At 35.4% G+C, this 16,921-nt stretch overlaps 2 protein-coding genes across 4 annotated transcripts in view; one reads left to right on the top strand and one right to left on the bottom strand.

Moving 5' to 3' along the window:
- LOC149780026 (caspase-6-like) overlaps nt 1–3,893 on the bottom strand; it is a 41,322-nt gene extending 37,429 nt beyond the window's left edge. The window contains exon 1 of one of the 2 annotated variants that reach the window (XM_089936781.1): nt 3,771–3,893. In XM_089936781.1, the coding sequence (XP_089792907.1) occupies nt 3,771–3,774 (4 nt within the window). In that variant the 5' untranslated portion in view covers nt 3,775–3,893. The remainder of the gene's footprint in view (nt 1–3,770) is intronic. The other variant, XM_089936780.1, reaches the window with a different exon arrangement.
- LOC149780027 (DNA-directed RNA polymerase I subunit RPA12-like) overlaps nt 3,429–16,921 on the top strand; it is a 47,205-nt gene continuing 33,712 nt past the window's right edge. For both annotated transcript variants that reach the window (XM_089936782.1, XM_089936784.1), the window contains exons 1-2: nt 3,429–3,499; nt 9,432–9,498. In XM_089936782.1, the coding sequence (XP_089792908.1) occupies nt 3,464–3,499; nt 9,432–9,498 (103 nt within the window). In that variant the 5' untranslated portion in view covers nt 3,429–3,463. The remainder of the gene's footprint in view (nt 3,500–9,431; nt 9,499–16,921) is intronic.

A 16,921-nucleotide genomic window follows, 5' to 3' on the forward strand; every position in this document is an offset into this window, starting at 1 on the left:
CAAAGCCTATTCACTCCTGATTAATGAATGATCTGCACCTTAACCCTTTACCTCATGCAAGCGTCTTTGGTCGCTTCTACTCCATTCACATGAAAGCGCCTTTTGACGCCTCTACTCCAATCACATGGAAGCGCCTTTTGACACCTGCTGTAAACATCAGCCATTTTGAGCTGGTTTTCGTAGTGCCACCTTCGGGAAAAACCCCCTATTAGATACTATATACTACATTCATTTCTGCGAATGACAATTACGTCAGATCACGTGGTCACTGTTTATGCACTGGTTGATATCTGCTATTTAAAGTAACTGGGTCGTAATCTCCACTCTCCAAAATGGCGGTCGCGGATTTCATTCAGTACTTACAAAGTTTTCACAATTAGAATCACAACTATGAAAGATTCAATAACTTAGGTAAAGGTTCTGGTATTGATGTAGGCAGCAATTAGTTTTTATAAATTATCAATTTCAGATGACTTAGTGATATAGATGCAGACGAAAAACATGTAAATTTCGAGTATGGGAAACGGCAGCTATGGTTGGTCATGAGGCCTCACCGACATGACGGTGAACGAGTTCTCTAAAGATTTCAAAGCACATAAAAAATTCTTCCATGAAAAATAATTACACAGCTATAACAATCGGACTTTACTCTTAAATTTTTCCACATGTAATAGATGTGTACCAAAAATGTAAAATGGTTAAAACTGCTGTTAAACGTAACATACACTACATTGCTTAACAGTTCACAGGCAGGCCTATGCGTATGCGGTCAACTTGATAACAGGTGTTCTATTTATAGCATGCTACACTTTGTCACTATGCTCTATGAGGTAAAGGGTTAACTGATATCAATAAACTTTCAGACAAATATTTCTTATTGTTATGGACTTTTACAATGGGGGCCAGGTACTAAACTGGGTGAACAAAAGAGCACAGTTAAAGAGTCCAAATGTCACAATTTGTTTATCAACAAGCATAGCTTTCATTGAGACATCACAGTGCATGTCATTCAATACGTAATGTACTAGATCACACCTTCATGTCCAATATGTCCATGTACTTTAACACTGATGTTTGGGGTATATGTACTTCTCCTGAGGAATATGGATGCAATAAAAAAATCCAAATAAAGTGAACAATTATCATTTAAATGTTTGTGGAATCAAATTCTAGAAAATGACACACTGAAATAATTGGTGTTGAACACCTATACGACCTGTATGACATTTACTGTATTTACTTTTACTGTATGAATATTTAATATATTTGTAACGTTCATTTGTTGTTATTTTTTTATACACTTGTTTGAAGTTATCATATTAGAATTAGTCTGAGTGCAAAACAAGGATACAGACAACCTTTGGAATAAAAGATTTAGATGCATTTGCAATTTACAAAGTTATGCCCCACTTCTCTGTCTGTCTGTCTGTCTGTCTATCTGTATATGTACACACACACCATTAGATGAAAATGTATTTTTTCTGAATGCTAAAAAAGAAATTAAGTTATTCTAGGAGGTTATATCGACAAATTTTAAATAAATTGTGCTTTTCTTACATCAACTTAAGTTTTACATATGATATTGTCCAGTAGCTTTAAATAGGTTACAATTTCCCATTGACCCTTGCATAAGCTTAATCATAACCTACAACTGAGTTTGAATTAATTTGACTTATTTCTGTCCAGGTGTTCTTGTGGAATTTTGATATTAGGTCCAACATTTCTGAATAATAATAATAATAGTAATAATAATAATAATAATAAAGACTTTATTTAGAGAGGCAACTCAATTAGTTACGTAACTAATCTACCTTGAGGCATTCTATCTGTTATGAACAATATATACAGTATATGCAATATGATGTGAAAAATCTCGCTTGATGCTAAATAATTAAGTGATACTAAAAATCAATGTATCAAGCCTGGAACATATGCACAGGCATCTGTGAAAAAATAAACATATATAAAATATAAAATATCATCCTGCGTTGGAAAATTCAATTGTGAAAATGATGCAAAATTACAGAAAAGGAGGTGGTATTTATTTTACTAGAACCATTCATTTGTCTAAAGATTTCATCCATTTTTGTTGAGACAATTATTATGAAAATTTAGAAATGCTAGGAACCTGCCTTATGTCACTAGAAACGTTATTCCATACCAGTGGACCAGTATATTGAAAACTTTTTTAAAACAATTTTCCTTCTTTGGCCTTGATATAATGTAATTTTTACTTCTTACGGACCATGCATTTGGAGTACCATCAACTTCTCTTTGGTGAAAGATACTGCTTAGATAGGAATGATTTTTCTGAATACTTTGTACATCAATTTGGCCTTTCAAAGAAATATTCTATCATGTATTGTTAAAATCCTTATATTATTCATTGCATCCTGGAAACCGTCTATACATTGATCTAGAATTATATGGCATGCCCTCTTTTGGAGTCTTAAAAGTGTTTTTAGAGTGAAAACCGTATTAGTCACATATTGCCCATTCCTTCCATTCAAGTTGACACTGTTCTTCATCCCATTGCAAGAATCTAAATTAACGGATCATAACTGCATGTTTATGGAATGTAGCACTACACATGCTGGCATTGTAGAGACCATGAACTATGTGATATAAAACAGCTATATCACGCATCTAAGAAAACAAAATTAAATCACTCCTAAGATCTCCACTGCATACAGTAGCCTGAATTTTAGGTTCTCAATTTATCAATAATGTATTTTTAGATAATTTAAATACATTGAAGTTAATACACGTATTCATGAACTAATTTATATTACATGGATAATATTTTGGAGGAATTAACAATACTAAACCTTATGTATATCAATCAGTTATCTCCCTTACACAAGACAACATTATAAGAAATAAAGACTCGCATTTTCAGTGACTGGTTATGAAAAAAAAGAGAAGATTTGTGAAGTATTATATTAGCCCTCAGTTTTGATGCAAATATTAGTAGAAGTGATTTAATAAATTATCACAGTAATGTTTACAAAGTTTAAAAACTGATAAAAGTATTTTTGTTTGGTTTGGGTATTTTTCTGTCTAACTTTAGCCCATTATTGTTAATTTCATGTGTAGAAGAAATATAAATTATATGCATCTATATTATCCAAATTATTCACCCTTTTATTTTAGATGGGATTGCACAACCTAAAATTTTGGGTGCTATCCCTTGCTAAAAACGGGGCCAATATGAATATGTATTTTATATTTCTGCAAGGCATGACTGTTGAATTTTTCATTAATTTTCTGTTTGATAATATATTTGTACATTAGGCTGAGATTGCTATGCTATGGTTAAAAGTTGAAAATATTGCGAATTATGAAGAATTGTTAACAACACCCCCACCCCTCTAAAAAAAGTGACAGAAACTGGTCCATTGGCAGTCGAAATCGAAAGTAGAAGTTAAATTTTCCTAAACCAAAGCGCCTGGGAACGGATGAAATGCCTCATAAGGAAACCTGGAGCAATGTAGCGTACGTAAGTGTGTAATACCGATATATAGGAATAATGTACGCTTCTAATTTAACTTTGAACAGACAAAAAATGAAGCATACAAGTTTAATTGCTTCTGATATTCGCTACACCACAGGCGTTTGACGTTTTATCAGTAAAGTACGGCGAAATCTCTGACAACATGAAACCACCTTATTGGTAATAACATTTATATTACCAATAAGGTTATTTCATGTTGTCAGAGATTTAGCCGTACTTTATAGATAAAACGTCAGACTTCTGTGCCTTCACTTACTCATCTCTATCCCAGCACGTTCGAACTTGGGCGAATTCTTTACATCCGGAAATACATAAGTTAGCTATAATTAACTTCAGAACTTAACCCGTTAACAACGAGCAGAAGTAACTCATCTCCCACAATAAAAGAGTTGACAACGGAAGTGCATTGCCGACCCCCCCCCCCGAAAAAAAGTTATCATATTTTTACGAAGAAATTTTATTAAATTCAAATTAAAATCAAAACATATTCGACTGCGTTTAGCAAGAAATCAACAAAATACAAAACGGGGCTAATTGTTTGGAACTATTTAACAGATTTATAGACTCTTAACATAAAACAAGTGTCCGCCAAATCAGAGTTTACCCTGACCATTCCCACTCCACTTTGATATTTGACATTGATTTTGGGGTTGTAGGCAGGGCTTGATCAAGTCAACTGTTGGGATGTTTGTTTCCAAAACTTCAAAAAGGCCCAGACTTTCCTCGAATCAAAGGAAATGTCGATGTGTATATTTATGCAAAGTGTGCATCATACCCAATAAACTTGCGCAAGAATAAAACGATGGTCAAATTTCAAGTGACTGTACATTTGTGTGTGTGTGTGTGTGTGTGTGTGTGTGTGTACATTTTTTTTTTTTTGGGGGGGGGGGCGGGCGGACACCGTGCCTTCTTCCCGGATCCAACCCTGGTAAGATCAACATAAATGTCCATTAATCAAAAATGGGGTGGGAAGGGTCAGAGGAAACTCGGATTAGTATCCGCCCAGCTCGATCAATGCATTTACCGCAAAACATCGTAAACCATCATAAACCACCTCAAACCTATCACAAACCACCTTTATACGTATATTATTATGTACATCTATATTTTTTAACACCTGGTACATGATTTTATAATTTGTATTCATGGCTGTTATTAGTACAGCATATCTTTAGTTAAACTTTGCTTACGTGACTTGAGTATCTTAAAAGTTTAGTATTGCATCAGATCTATAAATCGATGCTTACGTATGTGTTGACAGTTGTTACTAATAATGTTAATAAAAAGACTTAAATGGTGTTTATGGCTTAATTTTTCAGGGGATGATGGGGTTTTGACGTTTCTATATTAAGCATGTAACTTCCAATTGGTTGGATTAGGTCACACGAATAAATTGGACGCAAACTGTGTAGTGTATTCTGTCACGTGGAGTCTATTGCGAAATACAGTCGCAATATACAGTGGCTATAACGAGAGCTGAGTAATAAGTTTCATTCTGATCTTGGATTCATTCACAGTTGTTGTGTTCCTGTTGTAAGTCTGCTGACGTGTTTCGTGTTGTACTTAGATATTACTTGAGAGGAGGTATATTTGTTTGGATTGTTCATTGGAAATAGGAAGTGCTCATTATTTAGGCTATAATATTATTCTGGGACTGTTATAGCTTGTTCGAAGGAATTCTGGACAATACTATCTTGACAACGCCGCGGTTCTTGGATAATCAGTACATTTCCGGTTTTAAAATTAATAAGGAACTTTTCATTAATTTAGGTCTTTCATAGACCTTTATAATGATTTGTTTGGATTCCCTTTATATTACTTTAGGTTCCTCTCACATTTTCATTTATAACTTTGATAATAAAATTCTTTGTTAAGTTTGCTTTTTACTGTTACATTGTTTGACCATAGAGTTGTAACAATATTAACTAAATTTTATCTCATAAAATGTGAGTGGAGAGGTTAAAATATACATACAATAAAGTATTTAATGTTGCTAAAATGCACTCAGATAAATTTGAAAATCTCAAATGAATCTGAATATGTACATATTTTTACACTAGTTTCCAGTGTCAGTAACATGAATCATCGGGTAGTAGTTTATTAACGACAGTTTAACAAATCCCAAAACAATGGATACAATATCAGATAGACTACTCGACTCAAAACCTAGGAAAGTTATTACGAATTAAAACGATACGACTTTTTAATTTGACCGCGGAACTTCCGACAAGTAAGGAACAAAACGTTACGAGAAGAATGTAGAAGAAAATAAGCAAAACCAAACACTTACTCAGAAAATATTGCCGATGATCTGTTAGAGATAATTGGTATGTGTGGGAAACATTCGTTTGTAAAGTGACACTACAAAGAAAAAGTGCCATCCATCATATTATATACCGACAACCAAATAACAGACTTGCATTTTTCGGAGAAAAAGAAGCACACAGGGCAAACAATCTGAATAGAATGGACTTTTAATATGGGAAGAGTATATCTCACAACAGTAGTATGCAAAAACCAGAGTATCATAAGGAAAGATACCAGTGAATAGCCCATTTGTTATGGTCCTGCGCTTTAACACTTAGACGTAAGTTATGAGATATACGGAACATTACTATCCCACACTGAAGCCAGAATCGAGAACAACATCAGAAGCGTTGAAATAAGACAACACAAGCAAGTGTCATTTGGTACAGATGAAGAACTTGTCCTGGCCAGAGCTGTGGAGATATCCTTCCCGAATGTGTCTCGCGTCCAATGTACAAAGTACATGAAGAAAACATTAAATTCCAACTGCAAAGAGAAGTTGGCATGAAAGGGAAACTGAAGAGAACAGTCAGATAAAATGTTTGGGGACGAGGGATTGGTTAATGCAGAGATCTCCGTCGTCTTTGAGGGGAGATCCTCGGAGATGATGCTCTTCGCAACCAGCCTTTCTTCATTAAATATTATGACAGAAACGTGAACGAGAATTGTGTTTCCATGTAAATGAACCAAGAAGAAAAAATCTCAACGAGAACTTATGGACAAACAGTAATGCCGAAACATTGAACAATGTACTAAAAAGCATTAAATTGACTGGAAGCCACGGCAAACCCTTGAACTGGTTCAGCTATTATGTCAAGCAGTAGAACTCCAGTTCGTAGATTTCAGATGTGCACTGCATGGTGAAAGCAATTACCGTTTGCATCAAAATTATGCCGCATACTTCGTCAACAGCGAAATGTGGCGTTTTAAACCTAAGGACAAACGCAAAGAAATTTCCCAGAAAATTCCTTTAGAATACGAATACAACAATCAAGTTATAACAGGAATACTTTCAACCAACGGAAAATTCTGTTACAAATGGTGCGAAAAGAGCATTGCTAGCAAGCAAGCCCAATGGAGAAGACGGAGAAGTGAATAAGCAAAAGCAATTTGAACAAATTAACAGGGAAGTGACTTTGACTATTAAATGTAATCTATATTTATTCTGTAATCTGTTCCTTAATTTGATTTTCTTGTTTTTTTCAATGGTGACTTTAATTATTTTAAAGGAGGAGAGCTTTATTCATTGTTTTATTCTCAGTTGAGTGTCAGTCAGTTTTGTTCTAGTTCTTCCTTAAATCATTCACATTGATTCAATTATTATAATTTATCATTTGTTTCTAAGTTTATAAGAAAGGCGGTGTATTTGTATATTTTGCGTGAGGATCCACTTTGACATATAACTATTATTTGTGTGTTTTTGTAAAGCTTTTAATCTTATGTAAAGACTACTTATGGCAAATCTGTCTTGCTAAAAATCAAATAAATATAATATACAGCTATACAGCTTCTGGGCAGATGATCTAAAATGGTAGATTGAGATGGTAGATACAAGGTTTTATTCTCTTTGAACAGTATTGCAGTACTATACATATAGACAAGAACGCAAAACTGAAAATAAAAATCATTTGAATTAAACATAGAATTCGAAATCAAAATTGCTTTTAACTGGTCTTTTGATATGGTGTAATTTGCAGAAGTTTATCATATGACGAATTGTAATCAATATCGCGATCTCTTATGTCTCTTGGCATCTGTCCGTCTACGGGAGACGATGGTGTAGCTCCAGAGTAAGCTGTTCTTTCGCGTTCTTTATGTTCCTGTCTTCCTCTGCTTTTTGAACGCCCTGTCTAACAGCTATGCGCCAGGAGGAATGGTCGTTAGCACAGTTCTCCCAGCTATTGACATTGATGTGGGCCATCTTTATGTCCTTCTTGCAGACATCTCTGTAACGCAGACGTCGTCCAGTCGGTCGTGCACCTTCTGCTAGCTCCCCGTATAGGAGGTCCTTGGGAATGCGGCATGTGTCCACTCTGTCGACGTGGTCGAGCCAGCGAAGGTTCCTCTCGCTGAGAATGGAGAACATGCTGTTCATGTTGGCGCGTTCCAGAACCTCAATATCGCAATCTCAAACGCTTTATATAGAATGAATTTGTCCACATGACTGAAATTTCACTAGTACATTTCAAGAGGAGGGGGCACGCTTTTTTAAAACTCTTCAAGTTAGGTTAACAAAAGCGAACAATTTCCTTCTCAGCTCTGGAGTAGTTTTGGGTTTCCAATCTACTGCAAGTTGCATGACATTACTTATTGATTCCAAATTATTATTTGTTCGTAACTTTTTAACACATTGCTTCTGCCTTGGTTTTAAAATGTACAGGTCAATACTGGATTTGTAGGTTCTGGAAAAGTAATGTATGCTTATTCAGTTATTGTTTTTAAGTGCACATATTAAAGTTGCAATCCTCTCAAATTCAAATGTATCGTTGGCGGTAACATCCCCTTGGTCACCAAATATATTTTCCATGTTGGAGTTTCTTGAAGTTGGTTCAATGTCAGCAACATTTGTCACTACAATTTTTGAACTGTGTTGTAGATTTTTGGTGCAAAGCACTCTAGACGATCCAGGAGAAGAATATTCGATAACTTTAGTTAAAGCTTTTTCTTCATTTGTGCCGAAATTCTATAACTGTGGGTATGCGAAAATGTATAGTATCTATTAAGGACGATTCCAGTTTACAAGAAATATGAAAAACCATTTATCTAAGTCTGGTAGATGCATCATTATGCAAGAACAATGGGCCTAAATTATGGGGTTATCACTAGTTTCTTTTCAGGTTAGTCTTACATTTTTGTATACAAAAGTTGTGACGTAATAGTGTCCCAAGCTAAATGTCGTATAGATTCATAACATTCCAGATTTTGACGTTTTAAAATGTTGCATGTCCATCATTTGCTTCTTGGTATAACAGATGACAGATGGGGCCTGGTTCTTGCAGTGCACAATTTCTTGAATGAATGGATGACCAGGATGCATAGAGACGACTTGTAGAATTTCAGTTTGGATAACGTTGTTGGATGAGTACGAATGTATTCGTGTTTAATAGCTGGGAACTGACCAGTAGATTCTTAGACTACACATTTTTCTGTATCGCCTGATTGTTCTCGGATGAGAACCAAATTTCCTCTACTTGTAGGATGCATCAGTTTTGAGCATGGAATGGTATCGATGATGACAAAATACTACATCACTTAATACTGGTTAAGGATTAAGCGGCATCCAAAAGAAAACACCTTTACATCTTTTTTGTAACTTGTCTAAGTTTGTCAAAAACTATATGAACGGTTTTTGCTGACTCACTTTACTGGACTCCCACACTCCACAGTCATCATAAAACTGATTTACTACCGTACTACGGCTTTGAAAATTTAATGTATTTTCTCACAAAAAAAATTATTAAAAAAAATTATTGCACTTTGGTCAGGAAGGAATGCCATCTAGTGTTGTCGGCGTTGGTGATTCAAACGTCCTTTGATGGCAACCATTTCCCATACGGAACATATTTACAAAGTTTAAATTGTTCATTTACAGACATTTCTTCAATTTCAGATGAATGAACATTTTCGCAAGTTGTTGAATGACAGGAACGGTCGTGATTTGTGGACTATGACAAATTGTAGGTATCATTCTATGAATTAATGGACAACATCTTTTGTCAGGACTCGTAGATGAAGACAAGGGGTTGGAATCGTCAGGATTTACAGATGCAGTGAAATGGTCGGAGTCGTCGATGTTTTTGTAGTTGGCCCGATTTGAATTAAAGAATTAACAAACTATTGCAAGTAGTTGAATGGCTCCAAGTTTCAGTATTGGTACAAAGTGGTTGGAAGTCCACGTCATCGGTGTTCGATGGAGTATTTTAGTTCACATAATGACTACACGTTATTGTACAGCTTGGTCGTAAAATTCAGGTTCTAATAAATCGCCAGCCACTTGTGTGCTTGTTGATTTGTTCCATTCATATCAATTATATATTTGACCCTATACTATTTGTCATCGCCATCATAATCCGTATTGACGAGGGTACCCGCTGTTGCAACAATCTTTGACTGAATTGGCATACGCAGGTGAAACTAGGCACCATTCATTATAGTCAGTTCTGTATGTGTAGTGATCGGCCTTTAGAATCACCTCTAATGTTGTTCTAACAAGGAGCTTGCATGCTAGATTTTTGAAATAGAACTGAACAGGCAATTTCTATCACTGGTAGCTAAGACTGAAATCCTATAGGATGATAAACTGCATTTATCAGCAATAGTCTTTGAGTTATAGTCTGTTTGTGCGATTTCGGCATTGATAGGATTTCTGTTGCAGTATTCATATGGTGAAAAAAACGTCCGCTCCATTTCCATTCAGTATTTCAGGTACTGCATATCCGTGTTGATGCATGAAAAATGTGTGTGTGTGTGTGTGTGTGTGTGATTTGGATTTTTAACATAGCTTTAAAAAAAATTCAGTCATATCGCTACGATGTCTGCAGTGTGACATGATGTCCCACCCGGTTATATTATCCTGAAACCAGGCCGACCAGTCCTAACAATAACCTCTTAATGCTGAGCGCTAAGCGAGGCAGCTATTAGTGCCATTTTTGTAAGTCTTTGATATGACTCTGCCGGGGATCGAACCCACGACCTCCCGCATCCGAGGCGAACGCTCTAACCATTATGCCACCGGAGTGGTTGCCTGAAAAATGAAGATGCATATATTGTTTGTATCATATAAATTTAGCAGTTGTAATCTTTTATCAATGTGATTTTTATTTCATCCTCACTTCCTATGTCATTGTTATGAGAGGGATCCCGAGTGGCCGAGTGGTCTAAAGCGCTCTCCGCTACGGATCACTGCTATCACACCTATGTCTGCGTGGGTTCGAGTCTAGGATTCGGCCAATGTGGGTAAGTGAAAAAGCTTGCCAATAGCTTCTCGTGGGTCGGTGGTTCCTCCCGGGGTTTTCCCGTGTTCTTCCTCCACCATTAATACTGGCCGTCATGCATAGGCTATCGTGTGCTGAAAAATGGCGTTAAACACCACCACAACAACAAAATTGTTATGAGCAACATTCCTGAACATATAAGGAAAACATTGCATATAAGGGTTCTAAATAGGTAGGTACAAGTCGAATAAAATAACTAAGATCATATCTGCAGTGACAGTTATTATAAATACCGTATATACTCACTCATAAATAGATATGATGCAACTGAACACTGTCAATTATGCGGAATTACCCCGAGCATGTTGCAGTGCATAGGGAGTTTTAGAACTGTACTTGGCACTGAACAAGTAATCAATTTGCGGCTTGATCAAAAGGATTAACTTAAAAATGAAGTGAGTACTGCCATTACATGTAAAGGGCACCACCCGCACTGACATAAAACTTGGGAAATATCACATGGAAATTAAATCTCTTATAAGAAAGGGAAGAAAAAACAAATTTAATTAAAATTTGTATTGTATCAGTGTTTATACAGCAAGACACACATATTATTACAAATGCAGGTTGTTTAGACTTACACAAAAATGGAAACAATATACATGCGACTAAACACCAATAGTAAACATCGATGGATACTTCACTTTGCAGAGGATTATATTTACACTGGAAATTTGCAGGTTTATATACAGTAAATTTATAATGAAATAGTAACTAATTATTTGGTTATTCCTGGCATTTTCTAGAACAGAAAACATTAATCAGTTCAACATATTGCATAAACATTATTCGGAATACAAAATTTATAATACATGTACCTGTTGTAGAAATGAATTAGTATGATAATGATGATGACATTCATCCAGAAACAAGCTATTATTCGAATTAGCTATTAGTTATTAAGTGTATCATGAACACATGGCTGAATATTGTAAGGTCAATATTTTTTCTTAGACATGTACTCAGAATTAAGATCATATGCATCAGTCCTATTTTTATTTTTAGTATTTTTATTGGTATTATTTTATGATGTTAAAACATCACCTGATCAAAAGAAAGAATAAATCTCATTCAAATGATGCATAATATGTCAATATTATTCAACTAAATTAAAGATTTCATACATTTCAATAATTATAATAAGCTAATAAAACAATCCGTTATATTCTTTATTACTTTTTAAGTTTCCCCAAAAATATTTCCGAGAAGTACATATGGCAAAATCAGTGTTAAAATACGTGGGCATAATTGGACAAGATCAACCTAAAGGTGATCGCTCTGGTGACCTAAGGGGTAAGAGCGTCCGTCTCGAATGCGGGTTCGATCCCCGGTCGAGTCATACCAAAGACTTACAAAAACGGTACTAGCATCTGCCGCTCTTGGCGCTCAAGCTGGTCGACCTGGTGTCTGGGTAATATGTTGCTATATGTCTGTGCTAGACATAGCTATAAGCTGTCCCAAAGCAGACATTGTAACGATATGACTGAAAAATTGTTAAAACTATGTTAAAGATCCAGATCACACACACTCTCTCTCTCTCTTTATGTCTGCCTGTCTGTCTCTCTCTCGCTATATATATATATATATATATATATATATATATATATATATATATATATATATATATATATATATATATATATATATGCGACATCATTGGGGGGGGGAGGTTGGGTTAAGATATATTGGTTAACAAATGTCGGAAGTTACATGTATAAGCAAAATATGGTTCTTTTGTTCTTTTTGTTGTAAAAACGCAGGGTGCGCCAAATCTAATCTTAAATTTTTTTTATCCATATTCTGTCATTCCTGTTCGCACACTTTAACATAAATTATAATTCATGCAAAACAGTATAAAAACACAATATTCCTCAAATACTGCACGTAACAGCTACATTTAGCGACAAGTCCTAAATGTATGTATGTATGTATAGGCCGAGTGGTCTAAAGTGCTCACAGTTACGGATCTCTGCCATCGCACCTCTGTCTGCGTGGGTTCGAGTCTCGGGTTCGGCCTATGTGGGTATGTGAGAAAGCTGGCCATTAGCTTCTCATGGGTCGGTAGTTCTTTCTGAGGTTTTCCTGGGTTCTTCCTCCACCATTTATATTGGCCGTCATGTATAGTCTATCTTGTGCTGAAAAATGGCGTTTAACCCAAGTATGTATGTATGTATGTATGTATGTATGTATGTATGACTGACTGACTTTCTTTATTTCCTCTTCAGAAGAGATTTCATTCAGTTAATTATTCGTTAATACAGAAAAGATAAGAACATAGCTTGACATTAATGGACTTACAGTACGCTATATATATACAAATATATATATATATATATATATATATATATATATATATATATATATATATATATATATAAATGCACACATACATATATACATATGTATACAGGCACACATATACACACATATATACACACATACACATGTATATACACACACATACATATATTCATACAAATATACATACATACACACATACATATACATACACACACATACATATATACACATATGCATACATATACATATACATATATATATATATGCATATATATGCACATACACATATAATATATACATATATAAGTATCAAGAAATGTAAAGAAAATGCAAAATACCCTATATTGTGACGCTTAGACTGGAGGTGCTCTTTTCTCGACCTTGTTAAGTACAAGGCCACCATTGTAAAGTCCATAGCGATCATTTTAGTGCAATCATGTTAGTTTGGAAGTTTCTTGATACCAGTTAAAGAGCAGATCGTTCAGTAACCAGGATCGAAGGCTTGCATATCTATATACCCAAAGTGACCTGCCATAATTTGTTAAATTGCCCCTTTTTCCCACCCACTTTACGCCCATGTTTCCGTGTTTGTCACGATGTCTGATTTATTCTTTGTCGGTGCGTTTTCATCTGCGCATGCAATTCATTGAACTATGTAAAACCATTATTTTGGCGGGGGGGGGGTCATTCAACCTTTCGAGCAAAAAGAATACTTTGCAGAATATTTCATGGATTTTAACCCCCACGAGGAGCTGAGTGACCTAAGTTTGAGAGTTACTTTAGTACACACCAGGTTAAAGTATATTTACTCTAAACATGAAAACATTTTATTTTGAAGTATATATACTTCTTTTTTATTGAAATATTACAACTTTTGATGAGATGCATTTCTCTGAATATTGAAAAGGGACATGCAACACTTTATGCTTCACTGCCATTGAAAAGGGACATGCAAAACTTTATGCTTCACTGACATTGAAAAGGGACATGCAACACTTTATGCTTCACTGACATTGAAACAGACATGCAACACTTTATGCTTCACTGACATTGAAAAGGGACATGCAACACTTTATGCTTCACTGACATTGAAAAGGGACATGCAACACTTTATGCTTCACTTACATTGAAAAGGGACATGCAAAACGTTATGCTTCACTGACATTGAAAAGAGACATGCAACACTTTATGCTTCACTGACATTGAAAAGGGACAGGCAACACTTTATGCTTCACTGACATTGAAAAGAGACATGCAGCACTTTATGCTTCACTGACATTGAAAAGGGACATGCAACACTTTATGCTTCACTGACATTGAAACGGACATGCAACACTTTATGCTTCACTGACACTGAAAAGGGACATGCAACACTTTATGCTTCACTGACATTGAAAAAGGACATGCAAAACGTTATGCTTCACTGACATTGAAAAGGGACATGCAACACTTTATGCTTCACTGACATTGAAAAGGGACATGCAAAACGTTATGCTTCACTGACATTGAAAAGGGACATGCAAAACGTTATGCTTCACTGACATTGAAAAGGGACATGCAACACTTTATGCTTCACTGACATTGGTTGCAGAACAGTTGATAACTTGCGCACCGTTCAGTGTACCACAATAAAACAATGCATATCTGTGTCACTGTCCCCGTCGATAAAAAAAACTGATCACAGTGATCTATTTTGAAGGTATCACCTACTTGGTGAATATTCTCCATGAAAACTTGTGTCAATAATGGCTGCTGTAAAATATAAAATGTTTGCAACCGGCAAGAATTGTGGCCACTAATTAAACTCTACTTCGAGAAAATATAGAAAACAACAAATGCAGCTAAATAATAGTCAGACAAGTGACTATACATTTGTTTTCTACGGCAGAAATGACACAAAACCATTAAAATAAATCCATGTATGACAGAAATTGCACATTAGATATAGTGAATGTCATAACTGTAAAATTATACAGGAATGATATTTTTTTCTTCTTTCTTTCTTCATCCGTAAGATGAATGTATTCAATGTCCCATAGTGACCTATCATCCTTCCTTTTGAAGAAAGAAAAGTACTGAAAAAAATAAAAATGAACACAACCCTGTATAATAATTATTGAAGTCTTCACTGATGATATTTTAAACTACTATAAACTTGAGAAGAAAGAAAAGTGTAGTGGTGGGTGACAATAGTGTTGACAATGATGACAATAGTGTTAACAATGATGACAATCATTGTTGAAAAAGTCAATGCATGAATAATAATAATAATAATAATAATAGTAATAATAATAATAATAATAGTAATAATAGTTCATCGACTCTGGCTGCTACTAGTCAAATTGAATATCAGGTGCAAATCATTATGGTCAACACATAAAAGAAAACTTTTCCAAAGGTAATGTCCTCTATATTTAATCCTTACGATGTCAGTATTGCATTTCCCAAAGTGACCTGCCGTAATTAGTTCTAAACAAAAACAAGTAATGTATAGCAGAGTTACACTCCCTGATTCTCAGACAACTCACTTTTGTTTTTATAAATAACTCCCTTACTTTGTATTGGATTCCCTCCTAATTTGGTATGCAGCTTGATATAAATGAGACATTATTTTTAGTTTTATTATCACCCTCTGTATCATCGTTAAGATGAGTTATAGCACCTGATTGTCAGACTTATCCATTTTGTTTGAATGCACAATAAAACTCGGTTCTTTTTTTTGTGGGTACATTTCAACCAGATTTGGAGTGCTGTTTTGATATTGATCAGTCTAACTATCAGTCTATGGTCTATTTGCAATTCTCTCTTTTCTTATAAGGTGGCAGATTTTGCTACAAACCATTATATTATAAAGATAACAAATGAATGTCCTTCCTAATAGCATGTTTTATCAGCACAGTCCTGGCTGTATAGTGCCAAGTAATTTGAGGTATCTAAGAAAAAGGTGTTCAAAACAAATATAAAGGCAAAAACCTTCAAATACAAAGTTAAATATTTTAAATAAACCTAAATGTTTTGAAACATTCAGCCTGAACATCATCATAGAATGCATTCTATGGCAAAAATGTGGCCTCCTTTATTTGCTTCATATATCATGTATTGGATGTACCAACAGGGGAGACCGCTCCAGTGGCCTAGTGGTTAGAGTGTCCACCCCAGATGTGGGAGGTCGTGGGTTTGAACCCTGGCTGAGTTATACCAAAGACTTCTAAAAATGGTACTAACAGCTGCCTGGCTTGGCACTAAGCATTAAGAGGTTAGTGTTAGGACTGGTCAGCCAGGTGTCAGGATTATGTGACTGGGTGGGACATCATGCTACATGTCTGTGGAATGACACCACAGTGCTAGACATCACTTTAAACTGCCACACTGCAGACATCATAGCGATATGACTGGAAAATTGTTAAAGCAACATTAAAAAAATCTAAACCACAAACCAGCAGGCGAACATTAAGCCTGTTTTAAATCCCTGCAACAGGTAAGCATCCAACCAAATTCTGCATCACTATACCAGCAAGGGGAACATCAGACCTATTCTACATCCCTATACCAGGAGGGCGAGCAATAAGCCATTCTACATTCCTGTACCAGCAAAGGGAAGGTCAGATTCTACATTCCTATCCCAATGAGTTGAACATCAAGCCCATTTTATATCATACCAGCAGGACGAACATAAAGCCTATTCTACATTTCTGTACCAGCAAGGTGAGTGTCATACCTATTTTACATTCCTGTACCAGCAGGGGGAACCAATACAAGCAACTGGGTTAATTATGAAAACCAATATTTGCTGCTTGTGCATACT

Source organism: Sinohyriopsis cumingii, chromosome 16 (assembly GCF_028554795.1).
Source record: "Sinohyriopsis cumingii isolate HCF-2022 chromosome 16, ASM2855479v2, whole genome shotgun sequence".
In the NCBI taxonomy this organism is placed as follows: domain Eukaryota; kingdom Metazoa; phylum Mollusca; class Bivalvia; order Unionida; family Unionidae; genus Sinohyriopsis; species Sinohyriopsis cumingii.